The following is a 16,453-nucleotide window of genomic DNA, read 5'->3' on the forward strand; positions in this document are numbered from 1 at the left end:
CATGGAAAATTTTGTTCAAGTCAAAAATTTTGATGATTAAGAGAAGTAGGTAATGAATTTATGGTGAGTTTCATATGAAGAAACATTATTTGATAATTTTGTGAAGTCTCGCGAACTGCGAGATTTGATAGTGAAAGAGAAAAGATGGCGACGTCCTTGGTGTTCAGACAGCTCCTGAAACAGTGAGTATTTCTCGGAAGTCTCGAACGTTGCGTGACGTTTTTTAAGACATGATGATCAGTCAGGGTACAAAGGAACAAACTCAGGTAGACAGCAGTGACGACATCGTTCTATTTACGGTGAAATAGGCGAAGTTTTGGCGTCACTGATGTGCACATGGGTCAAAAATATATCAAAACCGCCCCCTCCAAATAATTTGTTATATATGCAATGTATAATATAATTCATAGCGGTTTTGGTTATGAATTTTGTCTCTCAAAACCATGAGACATTTAGTACTCTGTGCAATCTAAAAACAGAAAAAGGAGATTTGATTGTAACAAAAAAGTTATGAAAATTTTATGACAAATATAACATAAAGACCTTTTTAGTTTCTAAATACATTCTTGCTCAGCGTATCACACATTATACATGCAATTTCTAACACATTGGACTTTTTTCCATACTTCTGTAAACAAGTTGTTGTTGTTTACTTGTTTACAACTTGTATTAAACCTCCTTGTTTACAGCCAGTTACCATGGCACCCAGAGAACCCCCGACTGAAGGTGCTGCTCACCCCCTTCTGTATCAAGTTGGTACGGCCCGGCAAGCCCCAGCCTCCTGATACCTTACAGTTCCGCATACCTATGGAGTAAGTACCATTAATATTAGGCCACACCAATTTAATTTCTTGGTTAACGGATTCGCCCGCTTCATTTTTTTCTGATTTGCAAATAAAAATAAAAATTCAGAATCAATTGCAAAATGCTCATATTTTGCCCTGAACAGTTGAAAACAGTCCTTTTCTTCCTAGTTGTTACAGTCATTCCATCTTTCAATGCAGTGGTATCATTAAAAGTTTAAAATTCATTGTTTAAATTTTGAACCAGCCTGGTGTGTTGACTTCATGGCTCCTATCGTACCATTTTGGGCCATAATAGGATGCCTAGGCCTGTTTTTAGTTTAATTTTTTTATCGCCCGCCCGCTCCATTATTTTTCTAGAAAAATCCGTTAACCAAGAAATCAAATTAGTGTGGCCTTATGGTACTTTTTAAAAAGAGACGGCAGACTTCACCCCCTTGCCCATACTGCTTTATAATTTGAATAGAGTATGTACAAGCCTTCCAGTCACACAAGCAAATATTGCAGCATAGAAACTGTATGTGAAGACTGCAATGTATGTACATTGTATGCAGAAACACACAGACACAAGCCATAAATGATGCTAGGTTCCATTTGAAAAAGCATCATGCTTTATCATTACCTTTGTCAACCTTCTGCAGCAGCTCCACCTAGCCCTTGTGTGTGGTACTGCAGTTTGTTGTACCAGCCTACTCCCTGCATCTACCTGTACTAGTGTGAATACTAGTACTATATTGCTTTTCTTTCAGGATGGGGAGACAAGAACTGAAAATCTACCTAGAAGAGCTGTACAACATTCCTGTGGCAGACATCCGTGTGAGAATACAGATGGGTAAGTTACTCTGCCATCTCTGTGTGGAACTCTATTATATGTACTGTTCATTACAATTATACATTGTAGGTAGCAAATATTTAACATTCCCATCCTATCTAAACAAGAAATTCGAGATTTCAGACTTCTGGAAAGTGTTTTGGGTTTTTGCGAAGGTATTAGAACTGTGGAAGCTTGATGATTTGGGTGTCTCAACTTTTGTCTTTTAATATTTTTTTTTTCAGGAAGGAGGAAAAGAAACTGGCAGAACAGAATATACTGGAATTCTGAAGACCACAAAGTAGCTTATGTTGTTATGGTAAGTTTATCTTCATAGAAAAATTATCTTTTTTTTTTTTGGTCTTTTGATTCCACTAGTCAAAACTAGTCAGCATTTCTGTTCTTTTGTGAGAGGCTTTTTTAAACTTGGACATATTTTTCCTCGTCCATGATAAACATATTTAACCCGAATTTGCATGTTGAAGATTTTAACATTGTTCAATGGAAAAACCTTCCTTTCCATACCTCAATTTGCATTTTGGTGATTGTTCCCTTGTCCCTTCTCTGCCTGATCCCTAATTTGCATATTTGTGACCTATCAATTGCTCTCTCACTTCCCAGAGAGATGGACAGACCTTTGAGTTTCCTGATCTGTTTGCTCCGAAAGAAGAAAAGACGGAGATAGAAAAGATGGAGGATGAAATGTACGAGAAGGCAGCTGCGAAACAAAGAGAAGCAACCAGGAGAGGAGGAATAAACAGCTGGTTTTGACTTTAGAATTAGCCTTTAATTTTGAAGTGCATGTACAGTAGAAGCTGATTTAGAGATTTAGTCTAAAAAAAGCATCTCCCTGCTGCCTTACCTCATAACTAGTGTATATTTGGAGCCAGCATAGAGAGGATAAAATATGACTTAATACTATGTTTGAGCAACTTGTTTGACTGGGTATTTGTATACTTAGACAAAGATTTAGTACATACATGTAGCACTCAAGCCTCTGTGCTATGGCTATTCTAAGAAACCTTTCAGTCTGAGAATGCAAAATGTGTAGAATTTACAGAAAGAAGACATTTTGTTCAATAAAAAAAATATTGATGCACAGACTGTCTCAAGTAGTCCTGTATAGTAGAGGTTACCACTATTGTAGGAAAATAAATGAAAACATGTACTTCTTCAACAGACTTCATAAACCTGCATGTTTTAATCATCCATAAAACGATAAACCGGATATTGTATGAGTCTACTAAATCACTTTGTAAATCTACATATACAATATAGAAAACAGTTACTGAAAATTGGTAGTCAGTCCTTTCAGACAAGCCATTCCAAGTTCCTTGAATCACAGAAGCGAAACAAAAAGACATTACATACTCTTGGACAGCAGATTAAATTTCAACTTACAGCTTAAATTTTCCTCTTTTTAGTTTTTTAGGAAATTGAGAAAAGGTTACAACTTACATCATTTATGACACATAACTGGTATTTGGATATTTGTACATGTAGCATACTTTTACTGGACATCTAAAGCCCCCCCCCCAAAAAAAAAAACTTGGAATGCAATTAAGAATATTATGTAGAATTTGAAGTGGTAGGAGTTCAGTACAACATCCCATATACTAGTATCTAATTTCTTCAGGCACTGATGTATTATAGCTCGGCCAGCCACATGTGTACAACTCTGTCCCCACCGACTGCACAGACAGGCAGCCTCGCGTGCCACGATAGACCACCCTGGACAGCCATGCTACTGGAAACTGGGGTCTAGCAAGTAAAAAAAACCAACAGCAAATTCCAGCATTGAAAAACACAGCACTATGATACATATATATCTAAGACTAGAACATTAAAAACTAGAAAGGTAACATTTGCAAGGCAAATGCATAATGTTTACCTTCACATATGGTCTGATCTGTTAATTCTTACTCAAACACATTCACATACTAGTATAGGGTGACAGGAGTATAAATCCCTCCTACTATGTAATTGCAACATGATGTAACCCAACACTAGTTACCATGGCAACAGACACAACATTGGTTAAGGTCAGAGGCCACTGTTTGGAGAAGAAGAAACTGAGCAAAAAGATGTTTTCCTTTGGTAAACATAATTAACATTAGCGGTTAAAGCGTATCTTTATTAAGCAATGAACCAATCTAGTTTTGATATCTAGAATGACGTCATTTGCATAATTTTGATTGACAGTTTCCTCACCTGATGATGCCCCTTGTGGAACACCTTTACCTGGTTGCCGGGACGACCACAGGTGGCAAACAGCTTCTCACTCACTCTGCACCAGCTGTATGAAAACAACGCAGTCTGAGAACTGGAAATTAACTTTTCTTCTTATTGCCCCAGCACTGTCCCTAAAATATATTTCAATTGTCCCCAAGTGAGGATGAACTTTCCCAGTATTGTATGACTTCAACTTTATTTTGCTTACGTTCTGACTCCCAGACACACAATAATTGCAGAATAGACAGGAAATTTGAGGGGACTTTTCCGAAGCCAAAAGCCAGGATGTGTGCCTGGTAAACAAAAGAAGCAGGGCTGACATTCTGCAGTTGATTATTTTTCTATTGTCCCAAAAATGTCCCAAAGTGTCTTTACATTTGTCCCAGCCAAAATTTTAGTAGTCAGTGACGCAAAAATGAACATGTTGATCAGGCACTTTAATAATTCTGCCATGGCCACCTGAAGTTCTTGGCGCCCTCAGGATGGACCTGTCGCCTGTCCTCCGGACGACTCGACCTTGTCACGTCCCACATGAACCAATCACAGCCCGCCACGGCCCCGACAGTCAGCGGATCCGTCCTGCACCAATCGGCTGCGGTCAGGGGGGCGTGGCCACAATCCAACGACATGATTGGCTGGCAGGTGATGATGTCATAGAACCGGATGATGCCAGTTTTTTCAGCAACCATCAGCTTTTGTTATGAAATAATATAGAAATGAGAGTTTTTTTTACAAAAATTAGAGACAAAATAGTCAGATCATGACATGATGAAAGATAAATATGGTGAACTAAAATATGGTTTCAGGTGTAAGCCTCTGCAAGTAAAAGAACCCAACACACTTATCAAGAGAAGTAGCTATGACCATTAAGCTTCTTTTCCTGAATTGATTTCGGCATTCTATGATATTAATATTGTTTTTCAATACTTTTTTTGCAACATATGACATACATTCATTCATTTTGTACGATTTACAGTATGGTCGCAAACTTTTTTGTATTTCGAAACGGCTGAAAATTCATGCACACGCGGATGTCATCCATACAATCAAGGAGGTTTTTAACTGGATTTTAACTCCATGATATAATCAAATCAACATGGCGGAAGTTGACTAGAACACTGGATGAACCCAAGCATACCTTCCCAGGATCCTCTGGGTGCCAGCGTACAGACACGCCGGGTCCCCTGAGCGGCAGGACGGCCTTCTGTGTGCCGTCCCCGTCCCAAACACGACAGGTGTGGTCGTCACTCACGCTCGCTACCTGCTCTCCAACAGTCGGCTCAAACACCACGTCGTTAACATAATCTGTGTGACCCTCCAAAACCTACAAAATAAAGATATTACTAAAAAGGTTTACCTTCGTATATGATCTGGTATTCTTACTCAAACATAAGTGTTAATATCTTTTATTCTTACTGTGTAATTTTTACTCAAACACATTCATATATACCGTATGGTGACAGGAGTTTAAATCTCTCCTACTAGACATAATCTGTGTGACCCTCCAAAACCTACAAAATGAAAATACAACAGTGGAACAAGAACATATATCATTATCAATGCATAGTTACAGAAGAAAAGTATTGGATGCTACTTGGAATGTGTTACTTACAGTGAAATTTTACTTTCAAAATCTATCCAGTTGCTTGAGTAACAGTTTACTTGTGCTTGTTATTACCTGGATGCTTAACCTTCAAAATACTTCATACTAAATTACTTATACATATGTATAAACAATATATATTGTATAATATTTATTGAAGATATCAATTTTTCAAATACTGTTGATTTCATGAAACTGCAATTTTTTCAGGTCAATCTCTGGAAATGCTTGAAATTGGGGCAAAAGTAGAAAGAGAAAGGTAGGAAAGAAAATACAAGAAATTGGCAAGAGCAGTGCATATTCCCACCTGTACAGAGTCTTTCTCCTTCAAGTCTGAAGAAAAGATGCGGATTTTTCTGTCTGAACCAGCTGTACTGAATCTGTGGGGACGAATGCAGGGCTTTCTTCAGTCTCCACAGAAATTATTACATGAAACAAAACAAACTGTTATTATTCTTCCTAAAACACAGTCGTATTATCTCATATATATGGTGATTAGCCTCCCAAGTCTGCCCTAAAACTTGCAATATACTAAGTAAGTGATGTACCAAACTCCACAGTATGCCTGCAATGCTATAACACAAGTTACCATGATGACAGATGTTTGGTTACAAAGTTAAAACATTTCAAAATTTTGTACTAGTCAAGGCAAACTCCATCTAGCCTGGATGCCAGACCCATAGCACTAGATACTAGATAACTTAATCTGGTGTGTTACGCATGAAGGGCGGTTATATCGGCTACTAGTATATAGATACAAAAGCTGGTGTGTTACTGATACAGATACAGAAGCTGGTGTGTTACGCATGAAGGGCGGTTATACCAGCTATACAGATACAGATCAAGTCAAGATACAGAACTTTAGGCCTAGTGTGCTATGGGTCTGGCAATCACCTGGCTATCTCCATCTAAATTCTAATGCAAAGGTGAAAATGAATGTTAGATTTCTCAGAGACCTGACGACCCTGGGTAAGGTGTTGATGTTGGTTTGTGGGCTCCACGCGATGGCGTCAACTCTTGTACCATGGTGAAAATCTCTCAGATGTTCATACTCAAGATCAACCAACTCCTTGTCTTCTTCCTAAAACAGGATTTATTAAACTTTAAAGGTAGCTGATACAATATACATGTACTAAGATATGGAAATGTGTACACAGTTGCACAGTTGCACTTAATTTTTCCTAACAAAATGCGTAAGATGCCAAATTATACATGTACAACATACAAAGTAATGTATCCACATTTCCATATATAGGTTTAACCTCCTTGGTTGAACTCTCCCTCTCTCTCTCTCTCTCCCTCCCTTCATTCATAAATTATATCAAAAAACTTTTTTCATCCATCCATAATTTTTTCCGTAAAAATTAAGTGCAACTGTGCATATACAATTCCATAGTTTATTATTAATGGGCGAATAAATGATATTGATATCATATGTTCAGAAATAAAAGATTTTTGTCGAATTTTATCATACCTGTAACGCTTAAATTATGATCTTACTAAATATCCAAGCAGATCTTTTGGTGGGGGTAAGACAGTATCAAATTGGCCAGTCTGTAACGGTTACAGACTGTCTTACCCCCATGCACCAAAAGATCTGCTTGGAGATTAAATCTTACGTTAAATGTTACGTTGAACATGTATATACAAAGTGGGGAGGGGGGCACCTACCGGAAACACACACTTGGCCACAGACACGCGGTTGTTCCCGCCGTACGCCACGAGTTGGGACGACTGTTCGAACGGGCTGAACTCCACAACATGCACGTAACCTTGACATTCAAACGAGTACGTGCTGTTCACTTCTTGGTCGGCCATTTCGCCGAAGAATTTAAAGTTTAGATTCAAATTTTTGTGCAAACTCAGTTTTCCCGCGTGTAGAGGTCAAGAAGTGACCCGTGAAGGAATCGGCCACTATTCTGAAGGGGTAAGAATTAGCTCGTTATGCCTAAGATGTGCTTTATTTGCGATACATTTCACCCCTTTCATAGTATAATTTACTATAAAATTATGAAATTGAAATTATTTAGTTAGATGGTCACCTCTTCATCTTTTCTTTCTATTTTCTTCTTTTCTATAAGGGTAACCCCCTGCCAGCTTGAATAGTTCACTCGCTTTGAATTGAACGGTGTTTGTGCAGAAGCGTCGCTTTGCGGCTTTGACCAAAACTGCATAGACCACCGTATACTAGCAACTATAGCACCAACCCTTTTGTATTATCAATCAACTTCGGCTGTCGTTTTAGCAAACAGTAAATGCGTAACCTTTTGAACCCTGTTGTACAGACCAAAGTTCAACTTCTAAAGTGTGCTGCATATTTCTCAACCGACCACCATGGCTGTGCTTGGCTGTCTCAAAGAGAGCAGAATCCGTTTCTATATTTTGATAACTGCATTGCTGTACGTCGGTTCCACATTCTCACAGAAGGTCCAAGTACACTTCCACGGAGCGACGGTCTTGTCCTGGAAAGTGGCGGGAAAAGATGTCCTGTTCCAGAGTAGGGAGGCGATATATGACAACCAGGCACCCATCAGAGCAGGTATCTATGGGTGAATTTAGCTACTATTTTTTCACACAACGTTAACGTTTCCTTTTTTTCTATTCCAACATTTATCACAATGCAAGTTTCCGAAGTTATTTTCATGCCGCCAAGAAGCAGACAAACGCAAGAACAACAGACATACTAGTATATACTCATTTTCGCTTGTTTAAGTGGGGAAAGTCGTACGTGTAAAGTGCCTTTTCCAAGGGCAAATGCACACGGTCTGTAGCATGGCAGGGTTCGAACCCGGGACCGCTTGGTTTCGAAGCGAACACATGTACAGTTACGCTACAACAACCTCAACATATTGGTTGTTTTTTATCCTACCTCAGGAATCCCGATTGCGTTTCCCCACTTTGGTCAGTGGGAGGCCGGTCCGACTCACGGGTTCGCCAGGACGTCCCGGTGGACATTGGAGGAGGGTCCACAAAAGGTACGGTATATTTACTGCCACTGAATTGGTCTACCCTGGCTAAAGAAAACAGAAATATACGTGTACTAGAAAGGTAAACTTACGGTAAAGGTGGAAATTAGAGGAGAGTCCACACAAGATAACATCCAAGCAGAATCAAAAGAATCAAAATCGCCAGGCAGCCATCCATTTGCCACCGGTGGCGAAATGGTAAGTTTCTGGCCAATGGATACTGCCTGGTCAATTTGATGTTGTTTTTGCAGCCACCAAAAGATCTGCCCAAGTAACATGCACAATATATTACGGGTTTCGCGCAGGGCAGTACGTTCGGCCAACGTGCTCATTGAAGGGCAGTTCAGCACCAAGGACATTGGTCACCCCCAGGAGATATACAGGTGGTATCACCCCAAATTTGAATATATCCTAGCCTCCATAGCATGCCAAAAACTGGGGGGGGGGGGGGTCCTCAGGGTCTTTGGGAGCTTTTATGTGCTATTTTCTGATTGCATATAGACAACATAGCACCCCTGGTCGAATTACCCCTGTTAGAACTGAGCTAAATCAGAAAACAGTCGAAGACCACCAAACCCCCCAGTTCTATAAGCCTGCTACGGAGGCTACATGTATCCCATGATTCTGTCTACCAATGAAAAAAAAAATAACCTTTTTGTACTTTCCCAGGATTCCAATGGGAACGCCACAGCGGTCTACAGCCTGGTTGACAATGAGGAGACCAGACAACTCTGGAACCACAAGTTCAAGTTAACTTACGCCTTGGTGTTCGGAGACACGGCGTTTAAAACCACTCTTAAGGTACGTCGGTGAAGGTTAGACATCCGTTTTTAATTGGGGTATAACTAAATAAAAAAAAATGAAAACTAGACAAGAGAGACAGGAGGTTTTTTAACTATTTTTTTTAACTTTTCGGCGTGACTGAGACATAGACAAAGGAAGGGGAATAGAAAAAGGATGTGCCAAGCTACCCACGGCAGGTTACTGTCCAAGTGCTCCCACCAACCCACTCCTGCCAACTTGACACATCAAAATAAAATAATGACATAAAAGACAGACATTTCACAACAAAAGATTGATACGACTAGAAGGGAACGGGGGGTTAAAACCGCAGGCTTAGTTTTGGTTTACCAATTTTCTACAGGACAGAACACTCCAGGTAATAAGATATGCCAAGAAACAGTTACTCAAGAAACTGGATATGATTTTGGAAACGGTCAGACGTTTCAGGTAGCATCCACTACATGTACCTTTCGTCAGTGACACTGGAGAGTTGTGAGAAAGGTATCGGATGCTACCTGAAACGTCTGACCGTTTCGAAAATCATATCCAGTTGCTTGTCAATGAGAACTTTTTTTGGCAACATTTTAAGGTATTTTCAAACAGAATTCCTTGGGTTTTTCCTTTGCCACAACTGTTGTGTTTTAAAAATTGAACATAAATGGCATTTTTTGTCTTATCAAGGTGAAAAATACTGGAGAGAGCACCTTCAATTTTACCACATTACTGCACAATTACTTCCGGGTCGACGACATTAGGTCAGTGACTGTTTCCGGTATGCAAGGTTTGGAGTACATAGACAAGGTGAGAATCAACAATGTCATTTTCCCCCGATTTTTTTACCCTTTCTGTTAAACTCTATTGTTTTGTATTACACATCTTTTAATTTCGTTCACACGATGCTGAACTCAAGAAATAAAACCGCAAAAGCAAGTCTTATTTATTTATAAGGATACTTGTTTTCTCAAAAGAAAAAAAAAGATGGAATGTATGTGTAGCATTCTTCTTATATCTCATTCTTATCATATATTTCTATCATTGGTATAAATAGTACGTATTAGTCCTCCTGAATGTCATTATGTTCCTTAGTTTCGTTAATTTTTTTCTGTTCACCTCTATCGCCTATTCATAGCCATGTGAAAATCAGAACTGTGCCTTACGTGATTATTTTCCATTCAAATACATGCACGTAGACTCGAGACTTCCAGAGGTTCACAGAAAGCCGCGAACTGTTGACTGTAGGAGAGTTTGTAGACTCTGTGTACGGCAACACACCTTCTAGTCACATCATCAAAGGTGGGCACTAACTACATAGAACTCGGAACCAAGAGGTCGCGGGTTCGAACCCTACCTTGTCACCGGCTTGACACGACTTTTCTCACTTAACTCAAGTGAAAATGAGTATTATGTTCCTCTTCTTCTTCTCCAAACAACTAAGGTCAATGACCTGAACCGCCTGTCACCATGACCATGGTAACTGGTGTTGGGTTACATCATGTTGCAATTTTATAGCAGGAGGGATTTAGTCTCCTGGCACCATATATATGAATGTGTTTATTAAGTAAGAATTAACAGAGCAGACCATATGCGAAGGTAAACATTATGCATTTTCTTTGCAAATGTTACCTTTCTAGTGTATTATACATATAACTCTTCAGAACTCTTTCCTACATCAGTCCATCAGACTCTACAATCAGACTGTATAATCAGAACTTGTTATGTCTGGGATGTTCCGTTCATATCAGTAGTATGTGTATATTCATGTATACATGCATATGTATGTAATGCAATGTAATGTTATGTATTTTGCATTGTTTGCAATGTTTAATGCATTGATTGTAAATACCAGCGCCATTCAGGCAACACTATAATTCTATATACTGTATGTCTGCAATGTTGGTATAATAATAACGAATTGAATTGAATATGTTTCAGGTATAAACGGCGGCCGCACGCTTCACATGGAGAAAGAGAACTTCCCAGACACGGTGGTGTGGAACCCGTGGGAGACCATGAGCCCAAACTTCCCGGACCTTGGGAACGAGGAGTACCTCTCGTTCGTTTGCGTGGAGGCAGGTCACGTGGTCACCCCCGTCACGCTGATGCCAGGAGAAGAGTTCACAGCTGTCCAGACGCTGACGTTATAGGGCAGACTAAAAACAAACACTTTTACAGATACTTTCACGGTCGATGTTCAGGAGAACTTGCACTTCTTGTTCCGCCACTCAGAACCTTTCAGCGTGCCACTAGGTTCTCTTCCAGTTCTCATCAATACACCGTTAACATACCTGTCTCCAAGTCATTTTACAACAACAGCTTCTTTCCCCGGACTGCAAAATTATGGAACTCTCTTCCAAACAGTTGCTTTCCGTCCGACTACAATCCACAAAGCTTCAAAACAAAGGTCCACCGCCATCTCCTGACATAACTACAATATACTCACTTTAGTACCTCTAGCTCTATGCCTAGAAGTGGCCAAAAATAATTGGCCTTGTATTGAGCGACACCGTTAAAAAACACGGACTAAACACAACACAACAAAACAAAACTCCACCATTAGGTTACACTGACTTACTCGAGTTAATCCTGAAAAATCAAACTGTTCTCTAACTCTACAACAAAATTAAGTCACCAGAAATTTTCTTCAGAATCACTCAGTCTTCATCAGCTCTATGACCCAAGTGCTGTGGACACGTGACTTTTAGCCACATGTGACGTCATCACTGGGTCAAAGTTCGTCAGAAGTCGGTACCGCCCCCCCGTCAGTTAATCCTCTTCGACGGTCCTAGATAGAGCACAGGGCCTCAGGTATTGGCTGTAGTTAAGCCATTGGGCCACAATACAATTGTACGGAATGGAAGGTCTTTTACGTGTACAACTTTACAGACAACAAAGCTAATGCCATGGGAAAGGCCAGGCTGGGAATTCTAAGCGCTGTGTGTATTCACCTTTCTTCGTGGCGCCAGGATAAGAGGTTTTTCAAGCACGCATGGTCTTTCAATGACATTGTCATTGGCGACTCCGATTTGCCGGCTGGGAAAGTCACAACAATGCCAGCAGGGGAACGTTCAATAACACCGAAAGGTGTTACTGTGTCATATATAGTACATGTACCAGTATTGCATATTTTACCCTCTATATAAGAACTCGCCTATACCGTTCATGGCCCAACTCCTCAATAACTATGGACTAAACCCCTGACTGTTGTCTTTTTAAATGTAGTACACTGTTCTGTATCAAATGTTGTCCGGGAAATTTATCAGGTATGAAACATGTATTTTTATTGGTTTGTTAATCGTACGCCTATATTGATTGCAAACCTGTAGTTTTAATATACTAATGTTTTGTAAATTGGTTTGCAATTCAGTTGTTTTTAACTGGATAAAAACAATAAATCCGTCTTAAATCTTACCAATGTCCAATCAAATCAGACAAATACGATGTCGAGAAAGATGAGAGCTTTCTGGTGTTTTCGTAGTTCGAGCTACTCTCCAAGCAGAGGTTGTGGGGAATGATCGTTACCTTTTTATATATGGCCGATTTTGTCCTGATCCCCGTCGGTGGCTAATGGAGCTTCTCTGGCTAATGGATACTGTCTGGCCAATTTGATACTGTCTTTTTGCCACCGAGAGGGATCTGCTTGGAGATTAAGTTCGAGCCACGCATTTCGACTTTGTGTTGCAAAGCCCAGTTTCTTTTGGCAGTTCAACCTGTTATTGTTTTCCTATCCGGGTCTTACATCAATTAAGGCTGTTTGACCAATCAGGCACTGACCGAGTGTTTTTCCAGGTCACCGAACCGATGACGTCATTGCAGTACATTATCCTGGTAATCAGGATTTAGACTGACCGCATCAGAACACGATTCATGAATCACCAAGTGAACGACCTACAGATGGATGTGAATGGCATCACTGTAGGCTAAGAAATATTAGAATTATTTTTCTGAATCAGAGAAGTGTTTTCATATGAAATAAGGTCGTATCTCCGTAGTTGTGTAATTTCTGCCTGGTAGGTGCCTTCCTTTTGGTATAATATTGTGGAAGAGTACAATTCGCAAATGGGGGAAATTACTTTTCGTTTTTCTAGATGCGAATAAAGTAAAAATATCCGCATATCTAACTTAAATGGGAAAGTATTTTGTTATTATTACTTAGCTGGTCTTGCTAGAATTTGAAGGCATAAATATGAACCAAACGTAAGCCGATTATTTTTAAAGAAAAGTCTACACTTACCCCCTTCCGAAGCAAGTGTTTTATTCCAGGTCATGATGTAAACGAAGGAGGGGAAATCCCTGTATTATCGGCTCCTAACCCCAAGAAGTCTCAGTTTTGCTGCGCAACGAAAAGAAGGAAAATTGTCTGGATAAAAGAAAGAACACATCGAGTAACAGTTGTGTGTTGAGGGAACCCTGAGCTCTGCGCACAGGATTCAGGTTTGTGCTTATTTTATAGACTGGGGGAGGGGGGCGAACTGGGATGTGTTTCGTTGTCATCATCATCCGGACTGTGGGATATTGACTCGTTTTCATAGGAGGAAGAGAGTTTCGGAAAAATAATGTATGTGAACTGACAAAAATGTCATGAGAAAGTAATGAAATTTTCCACCCATTTTTCGTTCCGAAATGTATGACAGGTCCACAAATCTTGTAGATCGATCCCTTCGGCGTACTATCATGTACAAAATATTATGTATTGCGATACATGAGGAATATTTTGTGACTAATCGAAACCCAAGTCCACATCTGGAATAGAATTTTCTATGACCAAGGACATTATACACTGTGTATAATGTCCTTGCTATGACCAATTCTAGAAATACAGTCAAGGAGTTGGTTTGTTATTTGTGGCAAGTTGACAAGCAGTTTGTGACATTGGTTGAAAATTCCCTCTGCATCTACATGGGGATATGCACCCCACTGAATTTCCTTTCCATTATAATCTCCAAGCAGATCCTAGGTGGCAAAAGACTTATCAAATTGGCCAGGCAGTATCCATTTGCCATACAGTATCCATTTTGACACCCTAGGTATGATCATGATACTGTCTTTTGCCACCCTATATAGGATCATCTTGGATATTAGCCCCAATTGCAATTGACTAGTTGAACACAGATATGGTAGAGGAAATATTTATGATAATGTTATATATATGTGAGTTTCAAAACCCCCAGATGTAACATACAATTTTCAGACAATAATTTCGTTATAGCAGCCATAGAATATGCTGTAGACTGCCTTACTACTACTACTAGTAAGTTACAGATGAAAATTTTGCAGTACAGTATGTCATATATTCATTTCACATGACATGCACTCTCTTTGATTTACGAATACGAAGTGTAGTGTTGTGAACCGTACAGATTTTGTTTGAATTGGATTGAAATTCAGCCCAACCCTACACCCCATTTTTTCCTGAAGTACCCTTTCCAGTCAAAACATTAACATGGAAGCAGCAGCATTAAGTTTCAAGGCCATTAAATTGCACACATATTTCAAGCAACTTTCACACAACTTTTACTACAATTTTCCCTAATTTCAAAATGCTGTATTGTCAAAATGTCATCTTCAAGGCAGGATTTACCAGTGTCTAAATAAATGGTATCCGCTGGCAACAGTGTTTAGTCTACCACTAGTATGTGTTTAGTCTAACGATGGACAACCAAGACTATGTACAGGTGACGCTCAAGTCTGGACCTGTACCTTTAACTTAACAGACCCAGGTTATACAGGTACAGACATATAGTGTACTGGGACCCAGCCCTAGCCACGACATCTGTTTTAGAACAAGTTGTTTGCGATAAGCTAAATGGACACTGATAACATCAGTATAAGTTATGAAACACTTGACGTCTGAACAAAAGGTGCCCTCCACTTACGTAATGGAAAGTCCCTGCTGTTTGAATAGCAGGTCGCACACGTATGTGTTACAAATCTGACAACAGCTGTGGGGTTTTCCACAGCTAGTACTGACAATATACGCATTTATAGTCAGACATGTGGTGAATGCACAGTTGTATGGTGTTGTATTGGTTTATACATCATAAATTACCTGCCTGTGGTAAGTGCATTGAAACAGTAACCTTTACTACAGGTGAAAAATACAGGGCTGTTAACTTACAGGTAACCATAAACTGTCTATGACATGTAACATACATGTGTTCTGTACATTTGATTGATTTTACTGTATTGTGTGTATATATGTCTTGAAATTGTATGTCATTTTCAATAATCTTGGATCCCTTACATAATAGCAATGCTGCCTAGGCTACCATGTATTGCCCTAATGCAAAGCCAAATAGAATAAAGATAAATACATGAACTTATATATGCTAACAACAGATGTGCTGTCTACTCATGGCAATCATTACGAAAATTCATATCATTTTTGCAGGTTGACTGAGTGAGAGCTGAAGTGCACAAAATCAGTGTCTACATTGTACATTTAGCTGAATGTACAGGTTAGTACAGGCAACAAGAAAGTGTGTTCAGTTGGTGTCTAGATCTTCAGTGTACATTTTGGTAGGGAAAATTTGGCATCTGTAGATCAGTGTCCTGTGCAGAATTTTGGATGGATGCTCCATTTTCCTGCTCCATTTGTGTATGTAGGCAATAAAGTGGATGTCAAATATTGGGTCAAATTCCAAATGTTTGCTTTGTAAGCTTTCATGCAAGGCCTGTCATTAATTGTTAGCTGCAAACAAACTGATGTAAACATTTCACCCATTGACCTACACAGAAATGTTGCAGGATACTAGTACAGTTGTCTTTCACATACATACATCATAACATACTAGTACTACTACTACTAGGCAAAACTGTATTCTGTGATCCAAGTGAAACAACAAATTACAATTTCAAGCATTTGTGTTAAAAGTGGACTACTATTCAAGTATGTGATATCTTTTTTAAATGGTACTTTTACAAATACATGCACATGTAACTGTTATAGATATAGCAAGGAGGTTCAAAAAGGAAGCTTTCTTTTTGAACCTCCTTGGATATAGTTAGACAAATTCTTTTGGCAAGAAGTGCCAGAGCTAGTCTCCCCCTATCTCTCTCACTATATATATATATATATATATATATATATACGCTGTCATACATACAGGTACAGGAGACATGCATATGGTTGACAAGTTTAAAGCACGGTTACTAGTACTAATGTGTGCACTCATGCTTCAGCTGTGAAAGTACAAAATGTATACACTTTGGCAGAGCTAGTCTATATATATATATTAGTAGGCTGACTGTAGATACA

General features: G+C 39.3%; 3 protein-coding genes across 3 annotated transcripts; 2 read left to right on the forward strand and 1 right to left on the reverse strand.

The window, feature by feature from the left end:
• Positions 1-82: 82 nt before the first annotated feature.
• LOC109463561 (39S ribosomal protein L23, mitochondrial-like) lies at positions 83-2,715 on the forward strand. The gene is made up of 5 exons (XM_019760400.1): positions 83-182; positions 690-812; positions 1,553-1,635; positions 1,860-1,933; positions 2,236-2,715. Exons 1-5 carry the CDS (start codon positions 145-147, stop codon positions 2,383-2,385), a joined length of 468 nt encoding a protein of 155 aa, XP_019615959.1. The 5' UTR covers positions 83-144; the 3' UTR covers positions 2,386-2,715.
• A 524-nt stretch (positions 2,716-3,239) lies between these two features.
• On the reverse strand, positions 3,240-7,354 carry LOC109463559 (nucleoporin Nup37-like). The gene is made up of 7 exons (XM_019760398.1): positions 7,121-7,354; positions 6,406-6,530; positions 5,757-5,829; positions 4,985-5,170; positions 4,306-4,538; positions 3,826-3,910; positions 3,240-3,375 (listed from the first exon to the last, which is right to left on the reverse strand). Exons 1-7 carry the CDS (start codon positions 7,265-7,267, stop codon positions 3,262-3,264), a joined length of 963 nt encoding a protein of 320 aa, XP_019615957.1. The 5' UTR covers positions 7,268-7,354; the 3' UTR covers positions 3,240-3,261.
• A 429-nt stretch (positions 7,355-7,783) lies between these two features.
• On the forward strand, positions 7,784-11,379 carry LOC109463570 (putative glucose-6-phosphate 1-epimerase). The gene is made up of 6 exons (XM_019760406.1): positions 7,784-7,988; positions 8,324-8,424; positions 9,085-9,216; positions 9,880-9,999; positions 10,389-10,491; positions 11,131-11,379. The coding sequence occupies exons 1-6, from the start codon at positions 7,784-7,786 to the stop codon at positions 11,340-11,342; spliced, it is 873 nt and encodes a 290-aa protein (XP_019615965.1). The 3' UTR covers positions 11,343-11,379.
• The last annotated feature ends 5,074 nt before the right edge of the window (positions 11,380-16,453 follow it).

Source organism: Branchiostoma belcheri, unplaced genomic scaffold (assembly GCF_001625305.1).
Source record: "Branchiostoma belcheri isolate BF01 breed outbred unplaced genomic scaffold, Haploidv18h27 scaffold128, whole genome shotgun sequence".
Lineage (NCBI taxonomy): Eukaryota > Metazoa > Chordata > Leptocardii > Amphioxiformes > Branchiostomatidae > Branchiostoma > Branchiostoma belcheri.